The sequence below is a fragment of the Lingula anatina genome, chromosome 4 (assembly GCF_051362555.1).
Source record: "Lingula anatina isolate TDL-2025a chromosome 4, LinAna3.0, whole genome shotgun sequence".
Classification (NCBI taxonomy): domain Eukaryota; kingdom Metazoa; phylum Brachiopoda; class Lingulata; order Lingulida; family Lingulidae; genus Lingula; species Lingula anatina.
The window spans coordinates 9,817,282-9,837,478 of NC_141770.1; the positions used below are offsets into that span (position 1 = coordinate 9,817,282).

The 20,197-nt window shown below is 36.6% G+C and overlaps 2 protein-coding genes across 3 annotated transcripts; one reads left to right on the plus strand and one right to left on the minus strand.

Annotated features, from left to right (window-relative positions):
* The first annotated feature begins 364 nt into the window (after positions 1-364).
* On the plus strand, positions 365-4,015 carry LOC106153174 (peptidyl-prolyl cis-trans isomerase B). Its single transcript, XM_013527003.3, has 4 exons — positions 365-552; positions 1,296-1,500; positions 2,243-2,365; positions 2,803-4,015. Exons 1-4 carry the CDS (start codon positions 502-504, stop codon positions 3,027-3,029), a joined length of 606 nt encoding a protein of 201 aa, XP_013382457.1. The 5' UTR covers positions 365-501; the 3' UTR covers positions 3,030-4,015.
* Positions 3,290-20,196, minus strand: LOC106153162 (tonsoku-like protein). Of its 2 annotated transcripts, XM_087010250.1 has the most exons (26): positions 19,988-20,196; positions 19,416-19,511; positions 19,104-19,202; positions 18,586-18,879; positions 18,124-18,196; positions 17,321-17,492; positions 16,795-16,909; positions 16,304-16,449; positions 15,813-15,965; positions 14,288-14,413; positions 13,820-14,030; positions 13,025-13,101; positions 12,635-12,715; positions 12,355-12,461; positions 11,834-11,963; positions 11,390-11,507; positions 11,016-11,166; positions 10,350-10,442; positions 9,073-9,972; positions 8,480-8,715; positions 7,893-8,042; positions 7,166-7,507; positions 6,588-6,760; positions 6,018-6,091; positions 5,736-5,762; positions 3,290-5,261 (listed from the first exon to the last, which is right to left on the minus strand). In XM_087010250.1, the coding sequence occupies exons 1-26, from the start codon at positions 20,013-20,015 to the stop codon at positions 4,892-4,894; spliced, it is 4,542 nt and encodes a 1,513-aa protein (XP_086866376.1). In that variant the 5' UTR covers positions 20,016-20,196; the 3' UTR covers positions 3,290-4,891. The 2 variants fall into 2 exon arrangements, with proteins under 2 accessions (XP_086866376.1, XP_086866377.1); XM_087010251.1 differs by lacking the exon at positions 5,736-5,762.
* Between the last annotated feature and the right edge of the window lies 1 nt (position 20,197).

The following is a 20,197-nucleotide window of genomic DNA, read 5'->3' on the forward strand; positions in this document are numbered from 1 at the left end:
GCCAACCATTTGCTGACAGGATGAATCCGCAGTGCTGTAAAAACAAACAAAACACGGGAAACGTAGTTTCATTTCCTTTCTGACCTAAATATACTGTACTGTAACCGACCGTTTGAAATACAGGAAATAACCCGAATCGAATTAAAATTCTATAAACACGCACAGTTAATTTATATCTTTAGATCGAGTTATTTGATTTTGACTATATTTAGTGCTAGATATCAGTTACGGTTTAGAATCATTGCAGACTGTGTAATTTGACGTCGCGTTCACTTCATAAAATTCATGCAGACCATTCAGTTCAGCATAAATACAGTTTATATTACAGCGCTTACACGCTAAACCAGTGATAAACGTGCGCGTATTTCGTGAGGAGAAACATTATCGGTGTCTAATATTCTCTGCATTGGCGCCTCGTTTTCGTTAGTATATCAGTACATAAACAAACGCTGTTATCGAGGTCGTTTCTTTAAGATCGCTACTCCACATCAAGTTGCAGACATGGCAGCAGCTTTCTTTCTGGTAGCGGTCTTGGGTCCACTTTTATCTCAGGTAATATTGAAATCCAACCGTCTGATGACCAGTGAATGATGCACAGTGGGCATATAGGCGTGTAACGATTAACATGTCATTTTAAAGCTGTTTCAAAATTCAGAATAACGAGAAAACTTAGTGAAGGTTTTGGTTCGGTGTATTTGTGTACACGTGGCAAATCTCTGAAACGGGTGTTAAGCCTTCTAGCCGGTTTAGCCTTATGAAAAAGGAAAATAAGCAATGCATTAATGGTGGGTAGGGCCTAATATTTCTAATTGCACAACAGCATGGAAGATAAACTGTCTTGCAATGGAAAAAAATTAAGACAACGCATTTATATAAGACGTGGCATGAGAGGCCCAATTTTGACACGTCAAAACCAGCTTCCACGTCAACACAAGGCGCAAGGGTTTTTTTACGTTTGTATTTAGTTGGTTTTAAGGAATTTTAATAATTGTTCTGTCGAATAATGATGGAATAATATAATGTTTATTTAAGATTATGAATGCAGAATGAGTTGCAGTATTATTTACGATAATTAATTCGCTGTTGAAATGAAAAGCTAGCTGTTGCTGAGAACAGGAATAATTCCCTGCTGAGATTGAATCCCCGGTTTAGCTAAGTCAATTCAATGCACATGTATGTGTTTGGATTCATCAACTCACATTTTTTTTTGATATACAAAGTATATACGCCATCAGGATATATTGTAAACTCTGTGAAGCATCTTTTGGTAGAAAATTGTTCTGGAAATATTTTAGGCTAAAGATACCCTTACAGTGACAAAGGCAGCCTACTTTGACATTGAAATTGGGGGAGAAAAAGCTGGAAGAATTGAGATTGGCCTTTTTGGAAACACTGTTCCTAAGACAGTAGAAAACTTTGCCCAACTGTCTTCTGGCCAGAATGGGTATGGATACAAGGGTAGCAAGTTTCACAGAGTGATAAAAGATTTCATGATTCAGGGTGAGTATAACATAGTAAAAAAAAAAAAAAAAAAAAGCATCCGCTTAAAATAAAGTGACTAATATAGCATAGATTGGTTTATTAACACCTCCAGTGAAGCAGTTGTGAAACATGTTTGAAGTGGAAATTACATAATTTAAGACAGGTTTCAAACTCTGTAAGGATTTTATAAATTTTAGGACAAAGGTGGCAATATTACAGTAGATAAATCAGTTTTTTTCTTTTCAAGAGTAAATGACTGTAAAGATGACCAGAAGAAAATGAATGTTTTAATAGAAATAGAAAAATCAGCAGACTCATTATTTTGACAATTAATAACAAGTGTTTTTAAATTTATAGTATACCTGCTTTGAAAGTAGTTAAGTCATGCAGTGACCAGCGTGTGTAAAGGAGTTTGGAAACAAATTTCTTCGGTTCATTAAACCATGTCAGCAGGGTTTGTATCATTGAAAAATGATAAAATTCTGGAGAAATCTTTTGTGTTCTTACTATACTATGTCCCCATTTTGTATTAAATATTATATTTGAGCTTATATATATATTTTTTATCTCAGAAGTACTATTGCATCATTAATGAATAAAAACAGAAAATTTTATTTACGTATTTATCTGATTATTTCTTTACTTATACTGCTTTACTCATGTTTAATATTGAGTGATCATTTCATATCTTGCTATAGATTGCCCATAGGGAGAGAAAATTTCAAAATCCTATCATTGATTTGGGAAATATTTCTTCCAGGTGGGGACTATGATAAGGGAGATGGGACAGGAATCAAGAGTATATATGATGGCACATATTTTGATGACGAGAACTTTGATATAGAGCATTATGGGGCAGGCTGGGTGAGCATGGCTAATGCAGGTGAGTTGGAAATCATTAATTTTGGTTTGAATTGTTTAGGTTGAATGTTTATTACTTTATATTACGCTTTTGTGTTTAATAGTGGCATTAAGGTCATCATTATATACAGACTTATCAAGTAAAAGAAAAAATTCCTATTCACACATTTAACCCTCTACACCCATTGTATGGCTCTATAGGTGAAGTTCCACATGCATCACATTTACCACTTTTGCCTAGAATTTTACTGCCCCCTTATCAGACATGAGCCTAGGTTTCAAAAAATAAAAAAAAAAAAAAAAAAAACACTCTGAACATTAATCATGGGACCCAACATCTAACCTTGACAAATCTCAGGAACCATCAGAATTGAATTTAAAAAAATGCAGAATTCCGCTTTTCCGCATAAAAAAGCTCATGTCTGCTTATTATAACCGTTTTCTTCTCTAATTCTACAGGAAAGGACTCCAATGGGTCTCAGTTCTTCATCACCACAGTCAAGACTCCCTGGTTGAATGGCAAACATGTCGTGTTTGGAGTGGTCACTAAAGGGATGAGCGTGGTTAGGAAGATTGAGAACTCGAAAACTGACAGCAAAGACAAACCAGAAACGAATGTAGTCATAGCAGACTGTGGTGTGTTGGATGTCAATCCTTACGAGGTCATGAAAAAGGCAGTGGAGTAAACTGTGATATTCAGGGATTTATATTTAAGGTTATTACTCACTGATTTCACACATAATTGATTAATATTGCAGAATAATAACAACTTTTATTGTAGAGACTGATTAATGGAAATGTTCAGGTAATTATGAACTGAAAGTAGGTAACAATTTTTTCTTAAAATGAAGTTTTGTCTTTTAAGAAACTGAAAAAAGAGGGAGTTGGGTCCATGACATCAGGTACGTTTTGACAAATTACTAAAATGATAGATTTTTAAATGAAAAAAAAAAAAAAAATAGGTGTTTGAAATTTATGAGTAGTTACTTTATTTGGTATTGGCAATTCCATGTGCTGCAGAAGAATCAATGTTTAGAATTCTTTCAACAGTAGCATTAAATGCACATAAATTCCACTTAGTAGAATAAGAAGAATGGAGTTGTATTTACTAGTAAGTATAATTGCCACAACCACAAAATTTTCAATTTATTGTTGCTGAATTTATTTTCCATGCACAAATGCTTGACAAACATGATTAAGATTGCCAACATCCAAACAATGGTTACTATAAGCTTTATTGCCATGGATTGTGTAGTTTTTAAAAATGTTCAGCATTTCTTCTGTGAATTTATGAAAATATAGTCTGTTAAGCATTATTTTTTATGAAAATGTGAAATTGTGTAAGCAGTATCGTTTATCATTGAGTTTACTTAAACCTGTTTCATACTATATTGGTTACTGTATTTCCTTGAAAGTTATACATTTTTTCATTTTTGCAAAATATTGTTAAACAATCTTGCAGCAGACTTTTTTAAATATATTGTTTGCTCTCGAACAATTAATGATTGTATGAAAGGTTGCCAGAAAATACAGTTCATATCTTAGTCTTTCAAGTAGAATTTTGCAGACTTTAAAAACTTTTTATCACTGACAGCATATAAAACTATTTTTATTTTGTATTGATCTCCAAAATTCTTTTGATGAATAAATTGAGATTTTATTACAAATTAAATTGTTTTGAGACTTGTTTGTGGTTTCTATTACCTCGTCTTAAAATAAGTAATTGGAACATTATTGGACTGTATTAATAGATGAGAAACTTCGTGATTTATGTCATTTTAATAAAAGAAAAATTAAAATTTTAAATCAACAATGATTTAGCTTGCAATAATGATTTAAGTGGATTCTCCCACCACAAACTATTTTTTTTAGGTATGACATAACGACATGACATATGATTCAGAAATCAAAATATGTTTTATTTTTCTTGATAACAGACCAAGCTGTTGAAACAATATTTACAGCAAGCTGTTTGGTAACATAATTTACGTCTTCCTTTTCATACATATCACAATTGTGAAAACAATACATTTAATTTAATAAATACCCCCTCTATACAAGTAAGTATTGTGTACACTTCTTAATTAACAGTATAATGATGTTGACGGTATAATGATGTTGATTTATAATAAGAGGAATGTTAAGTAATTTCACACTCATTCTCACACAAGGAATGCTCTGGCACTACCATCTGTTATTTTAATTGGCTATATAAGACTGGATCCACTTCAAAAAATGAATTATATTACTATAAGCAGGAATGCCATTCAAAATATTCAAAACAAGTAAATCACAGTGCCAGTGATACAAAAAATCAACATTTACTGAAAGACAAATTGATACAAAAATGATACTTTGGTATGCAAATATTCCAGGGATGAGACCTTTGGGCTCCCAAAATGTCATAAATCCACTGATAGTTGGTCAAAATCTAATTACTGTTGTAAGCACCAACACAACAAAAAAAGTTGAAATTCCACCAATAATCAGAAAAATTTCATCCATGATATTCCAGTGTCTTTGACCTAATTTCACTGGTGTCCTTGACCTAATTTAGCCCAATTCGTTCCTCCCCTACGTGCAACTTCACCACATCCCCCTGTACCCCGCACCTCCCTCTCTCTCCCCAGACACCCTGCCACACCTGTCTAAGGCTCTCCACATCAACCTTATTCACACCTGCACAGCTAAACATGAGTTCAGTCAGGGGACTGGTGTGATTTAGTTTATCGCTAATGGCGTCAAGAAAGTCCACATCCAGTGGGGAGTGCAGACCGCACCCTGAGGCAGAGAGCCTCTGCAGGCAGCCATTAGGGTTGTTTGCTGCTGAGGTCAGGAGTCTCGTGATGTCTTGGTTGGTGATTTGCAGATTGCAATCAAGAGAGAGGGTTGTCAAGGTTCTGCTGTGTAATAGTGCCCTGAGATGAAAAAATATAACTTAAAGGTGATGAGATGACACAGGCCTCACTTCACAAATGAAGTGGTAATTACCTGTCATGATCTTATGTTATGTGGCTTGTGGATATTTGCCTGTGCTTCAACAATATCTGTCCTATATGTGAAATAAAGTGACATTTAACTGTCATGTTCTTCGATAGTATAGGTCCTATATCTACCTGTCAAGTTCTTCAATAGTAACTGTCCTATCTATGAAATAGTGATATTTACCCGTCCAGTTCTCCAATAGTATCTGTCCTATATACAAGATAAAAAGATATTTACCTGCCCAGTTCTTTAATAATATCTGCCCCATGTGTGAAATAAAGTGATATTTATCTGTCAAGTTCTTCAAAAGTATCCGTCCTATATATATATATATGAAATAGAGTGATATTTACCTGTCAAGTTCTTCAATAGTATATGTCCCACATACAAAATAAATTAATACTTACCTGTCCATTTCCTCCAAAGTATCCATCCTGTATATGAAATAAAGTGATATTTAACTGCCCAGTTCTTCAATAGCATCTGACATGTCCTACATATGAAATAAAGTGATATCTACCTGTCCAGTTCTTCAATAGTGTCTGCCCCATAATTATACGGATTCAATTGATATTTACCTGTCCAGTTTTTTCGATAGCATCTGACCTATATATATGAAATAAAGTGATATCTACCTGTCCAGTTCTTCAATAGTATCTGTCCCATATGTGAAATAAAGATATATTTACCTGTCCAGTTCTTCCATAGCTTCCTCAGTGATGTGACAGTTGTTCAGTGTCAGCTCCTGTTGTACACAGTGGGGCTGAAATATACAGGACAAGTCCACTGAAGGTACATTCACAATGGGTCTAAGTTTTAAAGGAAAGTGTAAATGACTGCTGCAAAAAACATGGTTTAGTTTAGCCTACAATGTTTTAGTTTAGCCAACAATGGCTAAGTAATGCCAGCAGAAATTTGGATAGCATAGCCATACACCTCCACCCTCCAATACAGCTCTGCATTTCAGATCTTACTTCAGTGATCTTTTTATCTGCTGACTTTAGTATTCAGTATTGGAACGTTCATAGTTTCATGGTAGTGATAATCTTAAATTGGCTAACAATTACTATCTTTATCATATTAAAAGCTAGGAGCACACGTGCACCTGCAGATATACCCAAATAAAGGATAACATAACTGATTGTCATAACACATAATCAGATTGTCAAAATTGGCCAAAAAAGAAAATACATCCAAAATGATGATTAATAAACCTTTCAAATGTCCAATTTATAATTCATCATCATGCGTGCACTAACCTGCCCCAGGTATTTCTCCACATGTTTGGTGAGGTGGTTAGCTATATGCGAATGCACTGTGCCGTCCAGGCTCAAACTGACCACCTTCTCCCAAGGCAGACACATCAGCAGCAGTTCCACGCCAGTGGACTCCAGTCGGTTCTGGGAGATGTCCAGCCTCTGGAGACGGCTGGCTGAAATGGTATACTGTAGGGTTAAATACGGAGAATTGGAATATTTATTTATGAAAATTAATTGCCCTTTCTATATTTAAATTTATCCTTTGGTCCAGGAAATGCCTGGGTTTTGGATATCTTACAGACAAAATATTCTTTTAAAACTTTTATCATTTAGGATGGGGTTTCCTAAGAAAATAAATAAATAAATAAATAAATAAATAAATAAATAAATAAATTTTCCCTAAAATATCCATATTACAAGCAAAACCACAATAAAGACGTTGAATGAAAAACATGGATATACTAATTCACTTTAATTACACAGTTTTTCCTAAATCTAAAAAGTTTCAATATAAAGACAGCATCGATTCCTCGCAATAAGAAAAAACCTATCCCAACCAAGCTTATGTATTAGCATACCTTGCAAAGCTCCAGCAAAAGCCAACCTGTGTTGCTGGAACATCTTCATGGTGAGGTCACATGACGCTAAACTGAGGACCATCAACTGGGGTAGATTACCCACAATTCCACACAAAGACAGCATGCAGACGTCAGTGAGGGAGTTGTAGCTGAGATTTAAAGTCTGCAGCTGCTGAAGGGGCTTGTCTTGATTGTCTGCTCCTGTCCTCTCCAGGGTCTCTGCCATGACCTTGACACCATTAGAGGTGATCTGATTGGCTGCCAGGTCTAGCAAGGTGAGGCTGGGTAGCGTCATGGCAACCTCCATCATCTGCTGAACACTGGAGTCATTGAGTTTGTTTCCTGCACAGAAAAGACAGACATTTTACATAAAATTTCATTATTCTGAAGACTGTAGTGCTAGGTTTTATAAAGCAACAAAGAGCACAAAAGTAGTCTTCCATGCTTACCTTACCTATGCTAACAATATAAGCACTCAGACATGTCTCTAATTACAATAAAAATGGTCTACTAATTGTTAATGATGCAGATAAAGCAAAAATGACTATCACAAAGACCAGTGAATTTTTTCCAGTATACTATGTTACATCTCTGCGTGGCATTTGTTTCACCCTCATGTTCATTTAATTTCAACAAACTGTGTATTTGTAGTTAATGGAAGTACAGGTCATATGCAAAACATGGGATGAAATCTTTTGCACCCTGGAGTCCACATGCATTACTTTACCTGCCAACTGCAGTTCTTTAAGGGCAGTGTGACACTGTATAGCCCGGAACACAGGGTGTAGCTGGGCACCTCTCAGTGCCAAGTTCTTCAACTGGAGGACATTGCTGTCCTGACACTGCTGGAGAATGGTCTTCACGTTCCTGTATGGAGCTGAAAAACAGTGTATAATGGGATAAAATATTTTTATTTCAAAAATAAAAATAATAAATATATGAATAATAACAATAATTATTATTTGCCTACAAATTAATATATTGAAAATAAATGATCAATCAGATCCCATCCTAATTTTTCTGTAGGCAAATACTTAACATGGTGGTGTGAGCCCAGGATCCCATTCACAATTTAGGGACATGATCTGTGGGGGGTAAAACCCTGAACGATGATGTGCATTTATCCCAGAAAAGTTAAAATACAGATAAAAACGAAATTTAAATAAACATATTTTCAGGAAAAAAAAATCACATTTCTGTCAACTAGAAAATGAGCTGTTTTTGGCACAGCCTACCTTAGTTCCAAAAGACTACTTCTACTACTGCCACTAACTAAGCTAGGCAAAATGAACTGTAACTGAACACAGCACTCACTTGCTCCAAGTGCCTGGCAGGCCTGGGTGTATCTCTCCGTGAGTGGGGGCATGTCCCAAGTGACCCTGATAGCTTCGATCATCTCCCCATTGGATAACACCAGGCTGATGGGATCTTCGGGGGAAAACAGGGCTCCGTCGCTGGTCCCCAGTTGGACGATAGGTCGCAGTCCACACAGGCTGTAGTACCGCTGGGAGACCTCTTTGGCTAACCAGCTCATAGTCTTACTGCTATCCCTGATACAGAGAACGTTCATTTATTTTCCAAGTAAGTCACTTTTTGCTTAGATTGTCTCTCTTTTTATTTATGATTAAAGTCTTTTTTTATCAATTGATATTAATTTTCAAAAACAGATATGGATACAAGCTTTAATTTTGTTTCAGCTACACAGAGAATTTTTTGGGCAAAATTAAACCTATGAAACAAAACGGTGATACACTGGCATAAATTCTGAAAATCTTTTTCATTTTTACTAGCCAAAATAAATAATCTTTTGGGACTTAAAATGGAAGTGTACTGAGTAATTTGCATAGGAAAGATACTAGAATAGGGCCAGGAAAATGAGCAATTCTTTCCTGATGTAGAGAAAGTACCTTTCTGTAACAGGGATCAGCAGCACTTTCTCCTCGACCTTCACTTTAACCCTCATTACTGGCTGTGCCGGTAAACTGGCAGGCGTGGGCGACAACTGGATACCGCTGTTATTCAAGAAAACCTCCTGTGCTCTCACCAGTGATGAATTCAGTTCTGAAACATTTTCGTTACTATGGTGACTAGATGCCCTTTGGTTACCATGGTTACTAGATAAACCCGATTGTCTGCTAGTACCTTGGTTGGAATGTCTTGTGTCTCTTTGCTCCAGACCATAACTGGTCAGTTTTAACTGCCTTGTTCTTTTAGATTTGCTCTGAGTTCTAATGGGGCGCTGGGTGCTTGTTCTGCCTCCTGGGTCAAACTCATCCAGATCTGCTAAACTCCCCAATCCCATGTCATTTTCCATATCAGAACCTTGAAAGTTAGGTAAAGGGAGAGTATCACAGTTTGAAGAATTCTCACTGTCCTCACCAAAACTGTCAATGTCAACCAAGATTTGGGTGTTGATCTCTCCTTTGTCTTTATGGAAACGCTTATTTCTTTCATATCCGTCATGACTACCATCATATTTTCTTTTCTCATTATTTCTCATCCTAGTTCCTGTACAGAAGCTGTTTGTAACAATCCTCATTTTCTTTGAGGGTCTCATGTCATCAATCAACCAATCATCATCCACAAATTCATTTTCTGCGAGCAAAGCAGGAGTTGTGCTGTGACTATTATGGGATGGCTCTCTCTGTGTTGTCTGTATCTGGTTTCTCACAGCAGAACTTCCCACACCAGAGATAGCATTCTGATAGGCAGTTCTAGCAGCCTCTGCTGATTCTATTGGAGCCACAGTTTGGACATCAGAGAATGGGAACACTTCTTCACTTTCTTCCATCTGTTCCAAATCTGACCTGAATAAAAAGAATTTAAATACAAGATCTGAACATTATTATATTTCATATATCCACCACAAGTTTCTATAAATTATTACCACAGATGGCATTGTGTCATAGAGTCGAGTGTATTTGTGACATAATTGTGGCACTTAAGAGGTCATCATTAAGGTCAACACAAAAGTGTGTCACTAAGAGACTGATGGTTACTGCCATGGTCCACCAAAATATTTTATGTGAGTAATAAAAAATTTGTAATAAGTTTGTGACACAAAAAGTATTTTCAATGCCATTATCTACCAAACTAATGAAATTTTTAAAGAAGCAGTGTGATAGAACATTTGTAATTTAAGTTAATATAGTTCTGAGCAGTAAGTTGCAGAGTGTGACCATACTTTCTGTCTGGACTAAGGTCAAGCAAATTGACATCTGATCCATCAGACTGTCCACTTCTCTGACTGCAAGACCTCAAGCCATCTTCTTGTTCTCTGGAATCAAAGAACAAATTAATGTATTTACGTAATTTCCCATATTTTTGTATCTTTATGGGACTTTCAAAATTTGAGGTGGACTACTAGTATTGAATATTATCAAACATCAACCTTATTTTTAAAAGCTTTGACAATGTTGATGCCCAACCGAATTATTTACTGACTTGCCCAGGACCACTGTCACCAAGTCTGTAATGTCAGCAGTGGTGTCTACATCAAATGCCAGTGAAATTGAAGCCTGGCCAGTATTATTATTATTATTATTATTATTATTTTAAAAGTAGGCCTCATAGGGCAGCGGGGTGAGATCGTCAACAAAGATTATAATGACTAGGTGTCTAACCATTTGTTATATATGTAATGCACAAAAATGTTAAGTCTACTGAACATGTGTTTTTGGGATTTAGACTTAAAAATAAATATTATTATATTAATGTATATTATAATATGCAAATTGATCAGTTAGTACCAATAGTTATGATTTGGGTCAGTAGATTTCTTAGAATCTGATGGCTTAAAGATTCAATAGACTAAAAAGTTTTTGGCACAGATTCATCATCCAAATTTTACCTCCTGCCACGATCACCAGTAGTTCTCCTTGAGGTTTTTTTCCTGAGTGGCAGGTCTGGGAGATCATCTTCACTGTCGCTCCCTGGTCCTCTGCCAGTCTGCTTCTGTCTTCTGTTTATATCTGAGGGAGGTCTGGATCTGGTAAATTGACCTAAAACAGCCAAACATTAAGTCAAGAGTTCCAGGGAGCCAGTCTTTATCTATTTTGAAAACTGGCCAAGAAGGTCTTACTCAAGCATCCTTTGTTTTTATTTACTTATTTATTTATTTATTTATTTATTCATTCATTTAATAATCTTTTTTCTTATATGTGAGTCGAGTTCCAACTTAGTTCATATAAGCAGTTCAGTGCATCCTTACAAACAAAAACATACCCCCAGCTCTATTCTTTAAATCTTTTTCCAAATCTTTGATTTCTGCAATTGTCTGTGCATCAAGTTCTGCACCAGCTCTGCGTCTGTACTCTGATAGGCTGGCTAAGGGAGTGTTGCCCTGGAAACAAGGTAAACCAAATATAAAAAATAAGTGATTAAAAAAGAATAATACTGTTTAGCAACTGAACTGGTTAGAATCAACTGATTTTCACATTTATGATGAAATAGGGGATCAAATTTGCAACAAACAATACTCCTTTACTCATTAAGATACAGATGTATTTTATGTTTTTCTGTTTCAGTTACACCTTTTCTAAACAGATTGAAAGAATGCTCTCAATTTCTGTAAGAAAATCATCACAAAGCATGCACCTTTTAAAATAACATAAAGTGTTTTTAATTCTAATACAGACAGTCACAGTGCCCTGTGTTTCTGATACTCACATCATCATCTTTGGCCTGTATGTTGGCCCCCCTCTCAATGAGCAGTCGGACTACAGCTACATTCCCACAGTTTGCAGCATCATGTATTGGTGTGATACCGCCACAGTGTTCACCTCCGCGGTCATCAATTCTTAAAAAATTGAAAAATAGACATAAAACCCACATATATGTTTGTATATTTTTTTACCCTAAACCACAATACCGGTAAACCCTGTGTAGTGAAAGTAAAGCTTAAATTGGAATTCTTATGTGTGTAACTATTAATTCAAATGACATATCTCTTCACACACACACACAAACACAGACATGCTAAAGTATACACAGCATTCTTTGTAATACTGTGCTATCTTGTCTATACAACTCTCTCTCTCTCTCTCTCTCTCTCTCTCTCTCTCTCTCTCTCTCTCTCTCTCTCTCTCTCTGACACACACACACAAACACACACACACGTGTAGAGCAATATGAAATAAGCTTTCCACTAACATGCCCTCTCCCCTCTTCCCGTTTCTCTCAGTATTTACCTGGCCCCATGGTCTAACAGGCACTCCACTATCTCCACATAGTCATGGTTGCAGGCCTCATGCAGGGGAAGCCAGCCACAGTAGTCCCTGGGGTTGACTGGGTGACCCTGGGGGACAAAAATCAAGTCATAAATCTCAGGCACAAGAAAATTTAAGCAAAGAAAAAACAAGGAAAATGGAGAACTAGAGGAGGATAAAAAGATCAATTTTTGTAAAAAATCTTCCCAAAGATGGAAAACCACAATCCTCACAATGTACAGTAAGAAAGTCTAGTTAGTACCTCTTCCAGTAATTTCTTCACTCTGTTCAGGTTCCCCTCGATACATGCTCTATGAAGAGGCGTCTCTCCTTTCTCATTCACCTGAAAAATATTTTTTAAAAGTTATGACAGATTAAAAAATTTAAACACTATAATAGTATACTTCTCTTGGTTAAAGCACCACGTAATACCTGATAAATGAACAAGCTGATTATCTATAAACACACCTTTTTCCTACATGCATTTGTTTTGTGTTTTACTAAGATAACTTACATGCTTTAATATCAAAATAATAAAAAATAAAAGTTTTATAACTTCTGGGTTTGGCCTGTCCATTTCAAAAAAGGAAAAAATTGAACCTTTTTTTGTGAGTGGACTGAAAAATTTTAAAACGAAAAGATATGAACAAACCTTGGGTTTGGTGATTCTTCTTGTTTTGCTAACTCTTCTAGTTGTTGTGCTACTGCTTTCTTCATCTTCTGAATCATCTGTCAATTAATACAATGAAGATGACAACTTTCTTAGGAAAAACATTATTTTTTCTTAATTTCTGTTTTCGAGCATCCATATAAAGAGGTAGCTAAATATAATAAATAATTAAATTAGGCTAAAGAAAATTATCGAAAGACTGACAAGATATTGCTCTGGTGACATTCTTATTTGTAGAACAAGTGCAGGTGCTTGTGGAACTATGAATTTTCTCACAAAGTTTTCCATTCTACTTTCTGTTCTATAGTTCAAAGTCTCATCAAAATTGGTCAAGTAATTCCAGTCTTATCACTTCCTCCTAGACTATGAAATTATCAAGTCTTTCTGAATTAACAGCACTTCAGGCCCCAGTTTCACACACACACACCAAAAAAACTTAAGTCAGTTCCCTGGCTTAGTAGACTAGAATTTCCATGAGAGTGCTGTTACACTGCTTCTGATAGGGTAAGATATGCCCATGTGACCATGTAACCTTGGTAATTGAGTTCCTACCCAGGGAACCTGACTTAAGTTTTTTGGTGAAACAGGGCCTGGGGAGTAAAATGTGTTTACCAGACATGAGCCTAGGTTAAAAAAAAAAAAAAAAACTTATCCTTGGACCCAACAGCTAACCAGCCAGAATCGTCATAATTGAATTAAAAAATGCGGAATTCCGCGTTTCCATGGAAAAAGCTCATGTCTGGTTCCCCTTCCTTAACTATTCACCAATTATCTCACCAGAATCTGTCAAGTCATCCCAGTTGATATCCTCTTCCTCATCCTTCCCAGTCTCCTGACTTTCACCCTCCTCCTCCTCACTCTCCTCCTCGTCCTCAGAGCCTAAATTGTATTTCTGTCTCAGTGACTGCAGCTTGCTGAGGGTCTGCTGATGGTCAGTGGTCTGGCCGAAGTTCTGCTGGACGATGGACAGTGACCGCAAGCTGTGCACCTGTAACAAAAGAAGGACTTTAAATAAGACAATTATTAAAATGTGTGGTTAAACGGGCTTGTAGCCAGCAATTTCAAAAGGAGGGGTGTTCTTTTTCCGACTTTGACTGCTTTCAGTTTAATATCATATTTATTTCACCTCATTAAAGAATGTACCTTGTATAATACCATTCTAAGATTATATTCAACAAAATAATCAATGTTACTTTTCTGGTCACAGTTCACAGCTACTATGCAGAACAGGTAACTTCCTCTTACCTGTAACTTCTTGTGTTTTGCCTTCTTGGCCGAGTTGAAAGCTGCCAGGTAGGATTGGCTGATGATGTCATACTCCTCATTCAAAAGTTCTTGCGCTTCAGCTATGTTCAACCAAGTGCGACATTCCTATAATTTATCAAAAATATTGTTCATGGTTCCAAAGAATTGTATTAACTAATGATTTTAGAGATAGCAATCATTTACTTTGGAACAAAAAAATTACGTGAAACGGCTTCATTTTGCTCTAATCCCATGAGACTCATTACTACCCTGAGTGAGAATCATTCACAGGTCTACCCTACCACCTGTGACTGTGTCCATTGAGCCTGACAATGTTGAATGCAATAAGTTTAACAGTTTAAATATGACAGTTTAATATGCCTCCTCGTTTCCAACATTCTCATATTTTCCTGTATTCTACTCAAGGCCATGTTAAGCCAATTGCATCCAAGGAGAGTACCCGCAGAGTTGGATCCATCTACACAGACTGTTAGTTTCATTGGAAATGAGCCTTAGTTTACAAAATTTTACCAGCATTTAGCATAGGACCAGTGTTAACATCAAAGACTAATTTAAAAGCATGCCAAGTTCTTCCACTCCATCCACTTAGGGTAATGACTCGATCTTTTCAATGGGGAAAAATTATGAATTTTACAGATATTGTATTTTTTCAAGTCATAAATTCTTAAAGTTAGAACATTCTTTTCAAGTCGCAGACACCCTGAGCTTCAGAGCTAACTTGACACTAACCTCTTCACTGTAGCCTATCTTCATCGTGTCAAGTAACCTCTGACCAGATTCGATTGCCTCCGCCGCCCGCCAATCAAATTTAAAAGCCTGCACTCAATGACTCATTAAACGATCTAGCCAATGAACGCGAACGAGTCAAAGCGCGCTTTGTTCAAATCCGGACCAATCAAAGATAAGGCTGAATATCAGGGACTTGCCGTAACCTGTGGGCAGCACGCAAATAACATCGTCTCTCAGTAGATAATGATGCAGGGCCTCAAACTGCTTAGACCCTATGGTTTCAATTCCGATTTACTCATATTTTGCAAAGAATCAAGAGATAACTTAACACATTCTTTTTCGTAGTCACTCGCCTTGCTTTCTTTGTGTACGGTAATACACTCGGAACTACTCGGATGTCTCCGCACTCGACAATAACTATGTTGTTAGTATGGAGCTTGCGGAATCAGCCGAGGATTGCCGATTGACGGTCAACCAATCAGCGTTTTCACCAAACTTTGGTGAAAAATTTTGAAACATGGATTTGATTGGCTTATATAAACTAGGTCAAACTATTTTCGTCAGAGGTTACTTGACACGATGAAGATAGGCTACAGTGAAGAGGTTAGTGTTAAGTTAGCTCTGAAGCTCAGGGTGGTCGCAGATAGCAACAATCTGATAAACAGGCTACATTATAATTCTATTGTATACAGAAAAAGCACCACGTGGTTTTAAAATTATGTATCTGAAAATTGTTACTTTTTTCCTCATTGAAAAGATTGAGTCATCCACCTACCTGCTCATGTTCCCCCTTCCTACACTCCAACTCCTTGAAGTAAAAAGCAATGGCATTCTTGTACTGTTTGTCATCAGCATATGTCTGTGCCATGGAGATGTAAATAGGAATCATATCCTTGGCAGGTTTACCTAGGGCCTCTGAGGTCTGAAGCTGGATGGAGTGAATGGTTGATACACCATGTTAATTAGAAAATCAAGAGCAGTTATTAAGTCTTTTGAAAAACTACATGTCATTGTTTATTTGGTAAAATCCAAAAACGAACAAAAAAGTACTCTTTACTGAACTATTAACAGCTCAAGGGAATTCTTCACATAAAATATGATTAATTTATAATATGCCCTTTAAAGACAAAAGAAACTTACATGTTAAGCTACAACAAACCACCTGAAGACACTATTAACACATCCCAAGCTTATCAATAAGAATAACTTTTCAGTCAATAATACATTCAATCATCTTAATTCTTAATGCATTTTTTCAACTCGTACCATCTTTTGATAAAACTTGAGAGCAAGCTTATAGTTTTCTATATTGGCTGCTGCATCTCCCATTTTCTCATACAGCTTTAACTTTTCTTCCTCGTCTTCATCTGCCAGTGCCTCCAGATTCTCCTGGCTCTTACACAAGGTGACCACTGCAGATAAATGTATCAGAGGATAAAGAGTAATAAATGAATGAACAATTTCATTTCACAGAGAGAGAGAGAGAGAGAGAGAGAGAGAGAGTGAGAGAGTATTGATATGAGACAGGGTGAGGTGTTAGGAATTAGTGGAGAATTACACAAATTAACTGCATTAAATTAAAAGTGAAGTGTGTGGACTCATGATATATCCCAGCATTTTACTTTTTGGGAGGATAAATTAAGTTAGCCTTGCTTTGCTTAACAAGAATGCAACTACTCCGTAAGTCAAATTGTTTTCCTTTTTTAATTATTACAACCCTTTTGTTCCTGTTCAAACATTTGATCACAATGACCAACCTGAAATCAGGTGTTTCTTCATCTTCTGTTTTTCCTCCTCTATGGGTGACCCTATCTTGTATGCTTTCCTGACACACCTCTTGGCAGCAGGGAAGTCTCCCAGCAGGGTAAACACCTGAAAAAGTTTTTTTTTTCAGAAGAGTTCTTCTTTAAAACACCCAGTAATAACAATGAAAATCAAAGCTGTTTCATTTTATGGTAAAATTTTGCCATTAACCATGGAATTATTGCTTCTGTCAACACTAGTTGAAACTTGCTGAAATACAGTAAAAACCTGCAAATTCTCACACCCCTTTTCTGTCATTTTCAGTTACTTTGACATAGAAATGTCACGGATTGATAAGTGTTCATGACAGCTGAGTGACATCCACAAGTTGACTTGACACAAGATTTACGTACTACGCCCATTCCTCAACTCTACACAAGAATTACATACTTTCTGTCAATAGAAACAATTTTACCTAAAAAATTGGAAGATTTAAAACATCACAAATCCCAAAATGCATCCCTCAATCTTCAGCCTTACCTGTGCCTTGCTGACCAGCACCTCACTCTCCAGCACCTTGTCTTTCATCTTCCGTGCACATTTCAGAGCTTCCTCTAAGAACCTGAGAGCTTGGCTTGGTTTCCCATTCCTCTGGTAGATACCAGACAGGCAGAACTGACACCTGTACAGATCTTCTGCCAGATTGTGCTTCCTAAAAATTATGATTCAACATGCAATTCAATATTTTTTCCTATTCAAGATTTCTCTTAAGAGATCCTTTATTATTTTGTTCTTGATGTGGTGATGCACTATCTTATGTTTTTTTGTTATTTTTTTGTGGGTGGGTGGGTGGGTGGGTGGGTGGGGGGGAGGGGGGAGAAGAGTGGTTGTCCTTTTTCAAAGCACTATGGAACCAAATAATTCCTTATATAGATCATATATACTGAATGCATAAATATTTGATTGGCTTCCACTGGATCAAGTTTCAGGTAGTTATAACTGGTCTCTTGACAATTATAACTGTTTTCAATACGTTTTTTGTATAGATAACCATGTGTGGACACCAGGTGGCAGCAGAATCTATCAAGTGGCAGATTCACATTTGCTTATATAAACCACCACTTACTTTTTTAATATATTTTGCAGGGGCGGATTTAGGCCGTCTTCTGGGTCTTCCAGAAGACGGTCAGATTTTCAAGTTTACATTAAAAGGTATCTAATTTTTTCTGTTGGAAGACGGTCAAAATTGGAGGATAAATCAATAAAGATAATTTGGAAGACTGTCAGAAAATAGCTCTGCATCCGCCCCTGTATTGCCACACTGTTTACTCCGTAACACTTACTCTGCAATCATGATAGCACGTTTCATGTATTCAGTGCACTGCTTTTCATCCCTCTTGTTGTCATATACCAAACCTGGCAAATAGAAGAAACACATTATTTAAGGAAGGAAAATACAAATAAATAAGTGTAAAAAGTGGTCCACTTAATTATGAGATACTTTTGATGAAGATAGTCCTAATGTAAACATGGTTAAAGATTCACTGGCAAATCTTATCTGTATCTGTGAAGGATAATAAAACTAACTCTTCATAATTACACTAAAACACCAAAAATGCCAGTGTTTAGATCAAGTACAAAATACTGTACACATGCATTGCTGATATCAATTTACTTCAAAACAATGCTCATAAAACACCATAATGTTGCATCCAGTTTGTTGATTCCAGAGGATCAGAATTTCCCATAAACCAAAGACTGAAAACTTTCAATTTGAATACACTCTTTGGTCCTGAAAGAATTACCTAAGTTTAAGAACAGCCTAGCCTTCATCTCCATATACTCTTCATTCTTGATTGACCTCTTCAGCCTCTCGCAAACTTCTAAGCTTTTCATGAAAGCATCCTCGCCCTTGCGCAGCACTGCCTCAGCTCCCCCTGGTGTCTTGATTGCCTCGGCCTGATAAAGATAGGTGCGCCCTATGGTAGCCCACGCCCGCTGTTGTTCTATGTCACTGTGTTCGCTCTCTGCTAACTCTAAATGGCGATGCTGGTGCTTCAACGCCAGGTCAAACTTTCCAAGCTCACAGTAACACTCTCCTATGTAGAGAATATATTACTAAGAATATATTATCCAAGAGAGAGAGAGAGAGAGAGAGAGAGAGAGAGAGAGAGAGAGAGAGAGAGAGAGAGAGAGAGAGAGAGAGAGAGAGAGAGAGAGAGAGAGAGAGAGAGAGAGAGAGAGAGAATGTATTACAACATAAAGCCATCTATTTAGACAAAATTTTCTGACATAAAGCATCCATGATGGTGAAATGTCTGACCTATCTTCCTATTAGCTATGGCTGTTCCCATGCTATCATCCAGTGCCTCACTCAGATGCAGCTCCATCTGGTGGTCTTCAATGGCATCTTCAAATCGGCCTGAAATTCATTATGATATCAATCAGTTTACAAATGAAATGAGCATTTTCAGCAATTGCATCCATTTGGAAGCAATGATACATTTTACCTTCCCTAAGGATGTTAAAATTCTGTCCAACGGCTTATTAAATGACTAACTCTGAAAGTTTTGAACAGTAAAAGTGTGCTTCAGTATATTTATGCAATACCAAGTAAATTAAGATCCATTCTTACCAAATTTAGCTTTGAGTTCTCCTATGACATTGCACAGCTGTGCTACCTCCTTCAGGTTGTTCTTTCTCTGAGCCTTCTTCTTCTCCTTCTCCAATCCTTTAACAAGCATTGAACAACAAACATACATTTCTGAACAGTCGACTTATGGAGTTGCAAATGTCAAACAAAATAAATTTTCCTCGATTCACACTCATATTGTCACAGTGATAAATATATATATATATATCCAACTAATGAATTAAGTCTTTTGGAAGCATAATAACTATTAGTTACAACAGTCCACAACAGAATCAGAGAAATATCACCTTGAGCGTTTGCTCAAATTAGGATTGGACTTAGTTTTTTATTTACATATATATATAAATTAAGTAGTTATTCTTTTAACGTAAATAATCACTGACAAATTCCCAATAGTAATATTATATTGAAACATATTGCTGTAAATTATTACTGAATTATAGTATAATGGGCTCTTGCCTCCCTCAGTTTTCGGCCTTACAAGCTGGTAAGGGTACAGTGAGCTTGTAAGGCCGAAAACGGGGAGGCAAAATGGGCTGTTGTCACCGACTTACGTTCAAGCTCACGTTCTTCAAACTCCATTGTATGGATTAAAATGTTTCATTAACGGACGTCTACCTTTCTATCGTTCGCATTTGGACAAGCACATAATCTTAGATTTACAATAACGCTCTAAAAAGCCTACTTTTTGTATAACATGAACAGCGGTCGTAATGAACTTCTTAAGTCGAGCTAATGGCCTCGTTCTCACTCAAGTGTCTGCT